At 38.1% G+C, this 12,992-nt stretch overlaps 1 protein-coding gene across 1 annotated transcript; it reads right to left on the reverse strand.

Moving 5' to 3' along the window:
• Nucleotides 1-2,382: 2,382 nt before the first annotated feature.
• On the reverse strand, nt 2,383-12,552 carry LOC119794976 (major histocompatibility complex class I-related gene protein-like). The gene is made up of 6 exons (XM_038302766.1): nt 12,448-12,552; nt 12,010-12,276; nt 11,136-11,414; nt 4,212-4,511; nt 3,482-3,583; nt 2,383-3,421 (listed from the first exon to the last, which is right to left on the reverse strand). The coding sequence occupies exons 1-6, from the start codon at nt 12,491-12,493 to the stop codon at nt 3,372-3,374; spliced, it is 1,044 nt and encodes a 347-aa protein (XP_038158694.1). The 5' UTR covers nt 12,494-12,552; the 3' UTR covers nt 2,383-3,371.
• Between the last annotated feature and the right edge of the window lie 440 nt (nt 12,553-12,992).

The following is a 12,992-nucleotide window of genomic DNA, read 5'->3' on the forward strand; positions in this document are numbered from 1 at the left end:
TCCTAACTTTTCTCCATCAAGTTTCTGCCTCTTGGATGATCCTGCCTTGCCTTTGTCAAACCAGACTTTGGTCTCTTCTTTCTGAACAATGACAAGAACAATCCATCAAAATACATTTTACAGCCAAAAACAACCAACAAACAAGATTCAACTTTAGCCATAGATTTCAAACTAAACCAGAAACCAAAAAGCTATGGGGGCAAACAGTGTGAACTGTTGAACAGCTGCCCCCACACCTAGAGACAATTTAGAGATGCCAATTAACAGTCATGCTTTTAGACTCTGGAAGCCAGAGAGAACCCATTCATGCGCAGGAAGTACAATCGAACAGGGAGAACATGCAGAAAGACCCAGAGCCAGGAATCAAACCCGGAACCTTCTTGCTGCAAGGCAGCAGTGCTACAAAATGCAGCACCATGCAGCCCTTCATTCTCTTCCTTTGCTAGTAATTTCTTCAGTTGTACACCAGGGGGAAGCCTAGGACAGACAGGATAGCTGATGTCACATGTTTGAAACTAACATCTTATGGAAATTTTATCATTATCATTTCCTAGACATGTCCCAGGATTAAAGACTATACTCAACATATGAAGATACTTTGTCAAGAGATGCCTGTGTAGATTCCACCTCAGGGAACTGATTTTGTTTATAAATTATTTTGATTAAAAAAAATACTACGGTAAGCAGATAATTTTGAATAAGAAAAAAACATTATTTTTTTGTAAATCAGATATAAATGAATTTCGTAAGTCTTTTTGTTGCAAAATTTAGGATATTGATGCAAAAATTTCCAAGCATATTTTTGTGACTTGGTTGTTAAGTCTGCACCTTCTATTTAGTCTTTATTAATAATTAAACATAGGTTGATTGTGATCTAAACTTGTCTTACCACATGCAAATACTGTTGTGCTGTGTATTGTTCCCCTTTGGCAGGCTTATGTCCTGAATGGTGCTTTTCCCCAAAAATAAGGAAAATTTGAATCAGACCTCATGTTCCCACCCGCTCGCTTTTTTAAGTTATAGATGTTTGGTTATTATACAAAAACTCTGGATCGGCTTATGTTGTTCTTTTCCATATTTCCACTGTGGTGGAAGTTTGAATGTACAAAGTAATTGTAACGTGCCTTTCCAAATAAAAATTTCAATAAAAAAAAAAAAAAAAACACAGGTTGATATCTCAGCTTAGGTAACAAGAATGAAGCAATATTTTTGTCCTTCTGATGCTCAACATTGCAAAGGTGAAACAGTTTAATTCCAAACCAGCATGTTTCATTCTCCTCTGATGTATTTCAAAACCTTTTTAAAACCTGCTTTTTTCAAACCTCTTCTTAAATAACATAATCGAGACTGATCTTAAAAACAGATCCATACAATATAAAACTTACATTCCTGTCCAGAGTTTCAAAGGTGTCCCTAAACAATTAACATCCTTTTTAGAGAACTGATGATTTTTTTATGCGTTTTAGTCGGGTTTCTGCAAGCATAACTTTACAGAAACTGCTCAGAGTTTCTAGTGACTTTTTATTATAGACATTCTAGTGTCTGTGGACTGACAGCATCAAACTTATGAACTCTATTTCAGCATATAATCATGGAAAAACAGATGTGTATTTAACAAATTGATACACACTGTTCTAAATTAGGCCTACATAAAAAGCCAGTTGAAAGATATATATATTTCTTGTTCCTACAACGAAAAGTGAAAGTGCTCCGTCTGATCATTACTCCAAATATATTTCTTAAAACGGTGGTTAACAGTTTAGAATCAATACCTACATTAACCTACAGTGTTAAAACTTTCTGGTTGAAACATTGCATTTTATATTCTGACCCTTAAAACTTTTAGCACATACCTCATTAATTTCTAGAGGCTCATTTTCTGTCCTTCAGATCAGAAAATGTTTTGTGTAAATCCAACCACAATGCTTACAATCACAGCCCTGCTGAAAACATTTAGTGGCTTCTGGCTGATGTTGCTTTAAAAATAGGCTAGGAAGGAGCAGTGGCAGAGGTAGACTTACTGTTAGGAGGGACGCCGAGCCTATCTCAAGTGGTTCACAGACTGAGAACAAATTTATTTCTCAAACAATCATTTGCAGGTAGAGTGTATAGATATAGCACAAAGGATATAATATGTATCAAAGTAAGTTGAAATTGATAAATAATGAAAAACATTTAATGAACAAATCTAAAATATGATTAGGTTAAAAAAAACCAATAACTTAGCAGCTGCTAATGATAGGATAAATGAAACATTGAGGCTAAGCGTTTAAAAGTGAAAGAGTCTTAATGTTACTCTGAGTGTTATGATTAAAAAGTGATGAAGCAAATTACTCTTGGTTTAAAAATATTTATTTACACAAACATATATAATATGTACAATTATAGTATTGTTTAAATGCTCTAAGTCATGCTTTTTTACATCTTCCAAAGTCAACTATGCAAAATATTGCCTTTGGCACTACAGACTATTCATTTACTATTAACAGGTGTGGGCGGCCATTTCATGACATCATGGTACTTCTGGTGCTTAGGCTCTCTAGAAAGGAAATCTTTTTAGTGCTTTTGCAGCGAAAAACACTTTTTTATGACTTAGCTAAGTAGCTTATACTTGCTGTCACTGTGCAGGACGGGCTGTGCTTGAGACAGCAAAATTTATGAGGATTACTCAGACACACATGAATTGATTGAATTAACACTCTCGGCATGATTTTGAGAGGGAAATAGCATTATAACAGTTTTAAAATCTCAAAAAGTTGATTTTGCATATTATAGGCCCTTTAAATATAAAGAGCAAAGTCTTGGTTGTTTGCTCTACATTTTTTCATTGGACAAAAAATGTTCTGTATCTATCGTTGTTTCTTGTGTTTGGAGAACAGAAATATCTCTACTGTAGCCCAACCGGCCTAACTGGTAGTGGCTAAAAAAAACAATCACTGCCAGGAAGCCACTGAAAAAAAAACATAACTGCTTTTGAGAGGTTGACAGCAACTGACCATAGATCCAACCTTATCATGAATGTAGGAATTTCTCAAAGTCAACGGATTTTTTCCCCTTTGTTTCTGTCTTCAGCCACAAATTTTTGGTCTCTTTATAATATGTCATTAATACCCATTATGAAATCTTAAAGTTTCATCTACTGAATAGTTTTACCTGGTGCAAAGTGAAACTATGATAAGATCAAATCAGGTTTCATAAGTTTTCGTTTGAATCTGATCTGCGGTGAAAAGAAACAGGTTTTAGAAAAGAAAAGAAATTGGTTTAACTCATCGCCTATCTGGTCTGCAAAACAAATCCCTCTATTATGCATGTACAGAATGCACTATATTTCACAGACACAGACATCCCCACACCAGGCAACTGTTTGTTGATCAAGTCTCTGGGTTCAGCGTCTCAGTGAGCTCCAACCTCCTCTCAGGAACTGAAAGGTCAGAAATATCCAGAGTACAATTATTTTAGATACGCAGTCCACGTCTTTTACCTGTTTTCTTTTTATAGGCCACATATCCAGCAGCCCCAATGGAAGCCAGAACAGATGATAATACAACAGCTATGATGAGGATTGTTGAGTTACTGGGTCTCTCTGGTGAACAAAGAAAAATTTAAATCACTAAAAGCAACAATGCAATTCCCAATACAATTAACCTCTAAACTTTCAAAGCAAAAACTTTTTAACATCATTAAAGAAAATTTGTAAAACAGCTTCAGTTAGGAATTGTAAATCTTAAATGCTAGATGTTAAAAATATTAAAGAGCGATGGTGGTCTAGGATGCAGGAGTTCATTCTGGAATTGTAGTGTTACAGGTTTGAACTCCAGCTCTGTCTCTCTTATTTGCTGTCCTTGAACCCATATAGCCAACTGATGGTGGTAAGAGAGCACAGTGGTGAACGTGTACAGCAACTTCACTTCTGTCTGTGTGCCCCAGGGTAGCTGTGGCTACATTTTAGCTCACCATCATCAGTGTGTGAATGGGTGAAAGACTAATTGTAGTGTAAAGCATGTTGGAGACCCGTGACTTAATAAAATGTGCTATATAAACACAGACTATTTATCATATAATGAGAAAGAGCCTGCACCATCATATTCTTTATTAATACAGAAGTTTAGTTTTTGCTTTGTAAAACATAAAACAAGGGAATAGGACATTTATTTATTCATTAAACTAAACAAACAAAAAAACACAAGAAGAAACAGGCCTTTTATACTAACCTCTGTTGGTTCTTATTTCTGCTTCATCAAGTTGGATAGTTTTTTCCTCTTTGTTTATGAGTTGAAACACACAGACATATTGCTTCCAGTCTTCAAGACTGATTGAAGAGATGTTAAGGTAAACTCTCATCTGGAAGGTCCCATCATCGTTTGGAAGGATCTCTCCATGTTCCACGTCCTCATGAATCTCTTCCCCTTCTTTCCTCCAGAACATCAGGGCTCTTTTAGGATAGAAGCCTGTAGCGTGGCAGGTAACTGGACTAGTAGGAGTCTTCTGCAGCAGAAACAAGGAGGGATGCTCTGTGAAAGGACGAAAGACAAAAAAAGGGGAATAGAGGCTTACCATACAAAAAACAGAAAAGATCATTCAGATAATGGGGAAAGGATTGGGAATAATGATGAATATTCTAAGAAAAAACAGAACATGAACACAGCTACAGTAGTTGTAACAGGAAAATGCAGTTAAAACAATGAGGTCACTGGAAAAGATAAAAAAAAAAAACTTTCTCTTCTTATATCTTGAGTTAAATGAGTTTTGTGTGGCTTTGTGTGTTTTAAAGTCAGAGGGGGGCATGAAGAAATTTCAGGACTGCTTTGAATACTCTGACTGGAACATGTTCAAAGCTGCAGCAACCTATGAAAACAAAATAAATATAGATGAGTATGCCATGTCTGTGTCAGCCTACATCAACAAATGCATTAAGGCTGTTAGCATCACAAAGAACATCACCACCCGGGCTAACCAACCACCCTGCATGAAATGAGTGTGGAGGTTCAGAAATTGCTAAAAGCATGGAACTCAGCTTTCAAGTCTGGTGATAAAGAGGGACTGAGAACAGCGTGTGCCAACTTAAATCGTGCCATCAGATCAGCAAAGCAGAACCAGAGCCGAAAGATCCACAATCTTTTAAACGAGGGCAGCAACACCAGGAGGATGTGGCAAGGCATACAGGCGATGACAGACTACAGCATGTGATGTAATGACTCTTATCATAATGAAGTGCTTCGAAAAGCTGGTTAAAGAACACATTTTCTCCAGTCCCCAACCCCCACATTCGACCCATCCCAGTTTGTAACCGCTCCACTGAAGAGGCCATCTCCTCTGCTCTTCAGTCTGGGTCAGACAGAACACCTCTGATGTCATCAGTCTAAGCACAGGCTCCCTTCACTGCATGAAAAGTGGGATTTTCGTCAATATGCGGCACTGTAGATTGTCGTGGAACTTCAGGTTAGCGGCAGTTTACGGCAATTTGCAGGCTTCACCGAAAACTCCCGTAAATTGTCAGAAATTGACGTGGACTTTCTTAGGCAGTGTTCCCCCCATACCTCCCCCCCATGGAATTCTAGGGGAGGCTTCAACATGTAAATGAACATGCTGTGAGCTATACAAATGCAAATCAGGGTTGCATGGGGGGTTTTACTCCAAGTGACATTTTTCTAAAAGGTAAGAAAATCTCTGATACAAAGAGATCAGGCTCAGTATAGACTCTTACATTTTAGCTTGAATTGATTTATTTAATTAAAGTATAGAGACAAAAACAGATCTTTAGCTGACAAAGCAATACATTTAGAGCAGTAATTATTAAAAATTGCATTTAAGATAAAAAATAAAATGTTATCTGTCAATATGCTTAATTCACAATAACTTAAGTGGAAAAGTTTCAAGAAATGAGTCTGAGATGAATCACTTTATAACATGGCGCATTATCCTGTTGGAAGTAGCCATCAGAAGATTGGTACACTGTGGTCATAAGGTCCGGCCAGGTCAAGATCCGCAATTGCAATCGCACCAAACAGGAAAAAGAACATCGACAAATTCCGGTTCGTCAAATTAAAATATAGCAGCAACAGATCGGTGACTAGAAATTATAGCACAGTTCTTATATATAAAAAAAAAAAAATAACACCGTTTATTTAAATGATTGGATCCAAACTATTGGTTATTCACCAACGAGGAAGCAGATTTCTCATCTCCATCAAAATATTTATTTTATATCGAGGGACTTAAACTTTAATTAAATCCATTCAAAAGAAACTTCTTATTACAGGAATGAAAAGAGATGCTGAGTTTGGGAGTAGAGAACAAGTTCATTCAAAAAAAGCAGTTTTGAATTATCCTTATCCCCGTTACAAAAATCTACAAAAATATATACATATATTTGGGTAGAAACTGAACATATGCTGGATGATGGTGGGATTTTTTTAATATGTCATATTAAATTAAGCGCTCACAGGGTTCATACAGGAATGAGTGACTCTAATTGAATGCTATTTTAATGCTATTAGAAATGATTTTAATGCCATCAACAAGAACCATGTACACAAGTTATTAGTGTACATGAAATATGAAGGAGCTGTAAGCAGAGTTCCATGACTCCTGTATGTATGTAAACACACACACACACATATATACGTATATATATCCTCTAGCTTTTTCTCCGCCTGGAGCGATATAATATATCTGACGAAATTGTTTTTATAAGCATTTTTTATTAAAGAATTATAAATACTTCGATAAACATATTTAAATAATTTTAGTGCCAGTTAAGGCCTTGATAAAAAAAAAAAAAAAAGAATGATTTTTTAATTATTTTTATTGATCCGCGGAAACCCTGGTTCATCTCGCGCATGCTCTTTACGATCTCCAAGAAACTCAGAGGGGAGCGGTCTGCAGCCAGAGTGGAGGATGTATGCTTTGCTTTGTGCAGGCGGTCTGGAGCGGAGTATGTGGGATTTCGGGGTAAAACTCCTCTTGGACGCGATGGCGACTCTGCATCGAACAAGACGAACTCAAAGAAGAGATGCTAGCGGTAAATATATGTTCGATTACTGCCTGCTAAGCTAAAAGCAGCCTAGCCTAAGCTACGGCTAATAGCAGCCTAGCCTAAAGCTACAGCTAATAGCAGCCTAGCCTAAAGCTACGGCTAATAACAGCCTAGCCTAAAGCTACGGCTAATAGTAGCCTTGCAAGAACAAGCTTTATTAAAGTGTATTTTTTGTGATTCACAGGAAGCAGTATGCTGTCTTCACAACTCGGAGACTAATTGCAGGCGCTATGAACCGGAGCAAGGGTAAGATTTAAAGAATAGGCTTTCATTCTGCGGTAAAAGGCAATGAATACGGATGGATACCGATCATAGCTGTACATTTTGTTTTCACAGACCTCCTATTTGCTCGGAGCCATATCAGCAAGTCCAGATTTGCACGATGTTGATAAAGACGACATTGTGTGTAAGTGACTTGTTTTAATGTTTTCTCCTTCCTTGTTACTGTGACTTGCATTTGATTTTTTATTCATACCACTCTCATTTGTTTTCCAGCTGCCTGTAAGACGTATTTTCAGACGGTACGCAGGAGCTTCAGATATACGCAGCCAGCCAACACGTTGCGTGCGGAGGCTGCCAAGCATTCTGCTCGGAGTCGGGCAAGAAGAAAGAGGGTAAGACTTTATTTCGTGACTATTTTTCAGGTGCATTGATAGATGTGTTGTGTCCATACGCAGTGCGCTGATTCATTGTTTTTTTTTCAGCTGCGAGTGTGCTAGCAGATGAGGAAGTGAAACTCTGGAAGTCCGCCACCGTCTGCCTCATGTCCGACGAAGAAGATGGCGTCGTTGGCGATGTCTCTGGATGGATTGTACGGTCGCTGCCATTTCGTAGGCCAGATCTCACTGAACTCTGTGTTAAGCTGCAGTCCCGGTTAGAAGCGATGCTGAAGTACAGGGCCACGCATAGTAGGCGTCTGCATATCGGACCTGCCTCGGAGGGAATGCTGCCAGTTACCTCCAACCCCGAGGAAGCAAACGGACCGTTTATGGACTTGTAATTTTTAGATACGCATGTGTTTGGATACGCATTGTATATAGTTGTGTGTGTTTTAATCAGGGGACGGAAATCTCCCTTTTCGTGCAGTGCTTCAGGGCTGCGTCCTGAGCCCCCTGCTGTTCATTCTCATGACACATGACTGCGTCCCCAGGTTCACCAACAATCACATCGTGAAGTTTGCAGACGACACCATGGTGGTAGGCCGCATCAGAGATGACAACGACCAGGACTACAGAGAGGAGGTGGAGCAGCTGGTGGACTGGTGCAGAGATAACAGCCTGATCCTGAACATGGAGAAGATGAAGGAGATCATCTTGGACTTCAGGAAGAACTGGCCTAATCAGGCTCCACTTCTCATCAACAGCTCAGCTGTAGAGGTGGTCAGTAGCACCAAATTCCTGGGGGTGCACATCACAGACACCCTCACCTGGACTGTAAACTCCAACTCACTAGTCAAAAGAATACAAAAGCGCTTTTACTTCCTGTGGAGGATGAGGACAGCCCATCCTCGCAAACTTGTACAGATGGTGAAAAAAGGCCAAATGTTGGAGCAGTCATTAGGAAATGGAAGTTTAGTTTAGTTTTATTAGGATCCCCATTAGCTGCCAAATAAATGGCCACTAATCTTCCTGGGGTCCTCACATAAAGAAATTACATTACATTATAAACAAACCATTTTTAAAAAAAATTGCACAAGTTGCACATTAGGAAATAATAGGAATATGAAAAAGAGTAAAAATATACAACATAAATACATAGGTCAGTTCATCATATCATCTGCAGTAGTTCTGAAGACAGTATCTTTTTGAAGCTTGTTCTGTTCTGGACTCTTCGCGAGGTTATTGGCAGTTGGTTCCAGTGACATATGGCTCTATAATACATTCTGGTTTTAAGATAGTTTGTTCTGGGTCAAGGGAGTTTAATGTCTCCACCTAGTGCCCGCCTTGTTAAATAATTATGACTTTTTCAAGAAGGACTAAATGTTCAGCAAAAAATTAAGGCTGTTTTTTAAAGAAAACATTCCATATAAATAGGAGAAGTCTTCATTTAAGTTTATAAGTAACTGTTAACCATGAAAGCCGTCTATGCATTGAAGCCACATTTGTTCTTTGTAAGCACTGAAGGACCACTCTGGCCGCCCTGTTTTGTGCCAGCTGAAGCTTGTGAACCTCACTCTGTGAAGCTGATGACCATATCACTGGGCAATACTCCATATATAACTCAGGACAAGAGACTGTACAACCTGTTTAGTAATAGCAGTGGGTATGAATGAAACACATTTCTTCACCATCGTAATGCCTTTACCCATTTTAGCCACAATACCATCTATATGAGCAGCCCAAGACAGGTGTGAGTCTAAGATAACTCTCAATAATTTAGTTCGCTTTACTTGCTTCAGTTGCACCCCGCTAACAAACATAGTGAGGTTTCATTTTTTAATTTGATTACTTCCAAAAGTGATAGATGTTATTTTTTCTATATTTAAGTTTGACACACGGTCAGCTGTTTGTGCTGCACAATACAATGTGGAGTCATCTCCATACATAACTATAGTTGTATTCTCCAGTATGCAGGGCAGATCATTTGTAAAAATAGAGTACAAGAGTGGAGAAAGGCAGCTTCCTTGTGGTAATCCACAACGATGTGTTTTACTGGACGAGCATTCACCAAAAATGACTGTCAATCTCCCTCAGATTAGAGCTCCATGGAAGCTCTCGCCTCACCTCAATCATGTGGTCAGATGAGACAAAGATAGAACTTTTTGGTCATAATTCCACTAACTGTGTTTGGAGGAAGAAGAATGATGAGTACCATCCCAAGAACAGAATCCCTATGTGAAGCATGGGGGTGGAAGCATCATGCTTTGGCAGTGTTTTTCTTCACATGGAACAGGACGACTGCACTGTATTAAGGAAAGGATAACCAGGGCCATGTATTGCAAGATTTTCTGGAACAACCTCCTTCCCTCAGTTAAAGCATTGAAGATGGGTCGGGGCTAGGTCTTCCAACATGATAATTAGCAGAAGCACACAGCCAGAATAAGCAAGGAGTGGCTCTACAAGAAGCATTTCAAGGTTCTGGTGTTGCCTAGCCAGTCTCCAGACCTAAACCCAATAGAGAATCTTTAGAGAGAACTCAAACTCTTGTGTTTCTCAGACACAGCACAGAAACCTGACTGATTTAGAGAAGATCTGTGTGGAGGAATGAGCCAAAATCCCTCCTGCGGTGTGTACAAACCTTGTAAAAAACTACAGAAAACATTTGACCTCAAATATTAACATTGATATTCTTAGGTGTTCACATGCATTTTCATAGCTGTATCATACAAATAAATAGCTAAAAAATGATAGATTGTGACTTCCTGTTTTTTTTTCAAAACTCGAAATAATAGGATTTTACTTTTACTTGTGTTTAATGTGCGATTAATAAAATCTCTGCTCAGTGGATGCCAATTCCCGATTTTGCTATCAACACCAATCTAGATAATTCCTCACACTTTATTTGTGAAACTTACTGTATAACATTCCAGGTATAGCATGATGTTTTTAAGCCACTTACCTGAAACCTGCTGAAGATTCCCTCCCCCTCCTTTTTTTTTTTTACATTTACATTCCCAGACTTATGAAATTCATACCACAATCACAGAGAACAGGTATGATTACGAAGACAAAATTACATAATTGTAAACACAATATAGATCTCTGCAACTTAGAACCTGAACCAGCAGAAGATTCCCTCCCCTCCTTATTTTCACATTCCCCCAAATCGTGTTGTCTTTGCCGCTTGGCATCACCTCCTCCGCTGGTTGAGCCACTGCGGTTGAAAATGAAAGCGCATGTGCCCTCTGGGCCACTGTAATTTGGTCCAGCTACTCGTTAGCGCACAGCCTGCCAAATGTTGAAAGGGCAATATTATTGCCATTATTGTTAATATATTACAAATTTACACACTCAGTGATAAAATGTCTCAGGGGATGTTGTTTTTATAATGTTTTTTGTTTTGTTTTTCTGTGAAGCACTTTGGTCTTCCTCGTGTTGTTGTAAAGTGCTATACAAATCAACTTTGATTGATTGATAGTTTGATGGTGTTATTTGATTACCTGTTCTCAGCAGAAAGTCCTTCCCTGTTTTCAAGCCTCTCTTCACCCATTCAGGGCACATCTGCATAAGAATTCTCTGGTCGAGCAAAATCCTCTCTCTTTCAGTGTCCCATACCCTTTTAAATGGTATGGCTTCTGGTTTTAGAGCAATCCAAGTCAGAGTCTTAAAATCCAGCGCAATTAAATCTTCTTTATCATAACCATACAGTAAAACAGCATTAACATTCTGAGTCTCCTCATCTGTCTCACAGGAACTGATCAACTGTAAAAAATGGACACCTGAGAATGAAACCAAAACAGATAAGTAAATAAAATGTGGGGATTAGTAAGAAAAATTACATTTTATCAAGGAGTAATCACATAGTTCTATACCTTGATAATGTCAGTATTTGAATAATAACACAACTTTACTTTGTCAAAAAGAGCTACCATTCATAGCTTTTAAAATAATAGCAATAAATAAAAACATGTATGACACATAATAGTAAGTGTGAATAAGCAGCTTTTTTTTCTGCTCATACTATGTTTTGTTTAAGACTGTTTAGCCAATAAAGCTGCAAATCTGTCTAATGTCACACCAGCTGGGGCATACAGTCTGCAGCAACCAATGCACTGATGGTGGCTACAGATTTCAAATTATAACTCAGTTTCAAAACAAAACCAAGAGAAAACTGCAGTGAAACACAAATAATTCTTAATTTCAAATAGCATTATGGTAGTCATAAGATTTCACATGAAGGCTACTCCTTTATTTAAACTTATGCTGGGCGATAATGTATGCTTGCATGAAAACCTTGTGTTAAAGTAACTAAATATACTTGAGCAGGTGCGGGAAAAGGCTGCTTTTTTTCAGAGTAGAGATTTTGAGACATACCTTCTTGTTGTCTGAATTGTTTCTTCAAAGCAGACATATAATCTCTAAAGTATGGCAGTTGTGCAAAACACTGCAAGTTGAACCAGTCGTGTAGCCCAGGGTCGTCTTTGAGAAATTTATCAACCCAGTCATAATTGTGCTTTATTGATTTGTTGCGGCTGTCGCAAACTGCAACTGAGTTATCGTCTCCCATCACAGTAATTTCTAACTCTGGGAAGTTAGAGAGTCCTGAAGATCCGGTCATTAGAAACTTCAAAGAGTGTTTCCCTATGAACATGGAAAGTTGAAAATGTAAATATCAATTTTTTTCTACAACAGTTTAAGTTTCCAAGTAACCAAACAACAATAATCGCGGGATTGCGCCAGGTAGGAGATAACAATAAGCAGTAAAGTTTGTAAAATGAAATGTAAAGATTAAGAGTTAAAGTTCAACCTTACCTGCTGATAAAAACTGGCAGAAAAGATAAAACAAAAACAACTTCATAATCTTTCTTTTGTTGGAAAAAGCAGATGGCGTAATCGTGAATGGTCCCTATGCTGTGTTCACGCAGCACAGCCTGCCCTGCGGGTATGTTATACTGTGGGGAGTTCCTCTCTCTGCAGTTCAAAGCTTTGGCAAGCCATTTTATCATAAAATCAGCTTATTTTTCACTACCCGTAATAACAGTACTTTTAAGATATTAAAGAAAAGTTTTGACCAGGAATAACTACATTTTTACTATCCTGAATGATCATTTAAGATTATATTATGAATAGTAAAAAAAAAAAAAAAAATAAGATATCTTCAATTAAATTTTGTAGAGTCAAAATGCATTGTGAGATATTTCAAATGAAGTCACCTGATTCGTCATTTAAAATGTCAAACATCCAGAATTACAAACAGTGGCTCTGTTCGAAATCCTGGGCTGCATCCTTCAAGGACGCGGTCTACCTAGACTGGATCCTTCTAAGTCCGTGAAAATAAGGAGACCCCAAGTGTTTTG

This window comes from Cyprinodon tularosa, unplaced genomic scaffold (assembly GCF_016077235.1).
Source record: "Cyprinodon tularosa strain WSP-4 unplaced genomic scaffold, ASM1607723v1 ctg5, whole genome shotgun sequence".
Lineage (NCBI taxonomy): Eukaryota > Metazoa > Chordata > Actinopteri > Cyprinodontiformes > Cyprinodontidae > Cyprinodon > Cyprinodon tularosa.

Coding starts and splice junctions, on each gene's coding strand:
- LOC119794976 (XM_038302766.1), bottom strand. CDS start 12,493: ATGAAGTTGTTTTTGTTTTATCTTTTCTGCCAGTTTTTATCAGCAG. Junction 4,512..11,135: donor GGACTTTCTGCTGAGAACAG/GTAATCAAATAA, acceptor GTCCTTTCACAG/AGCATCCCTCCTTGTTTCTG. Junction 3,422..3,481: donor GGCCTATAAAAAGAAAACAG/GTAAAAGACGTG, acceptor CTGACCTTTCAG/TTCCTGAGAGGAGGTTGGAG.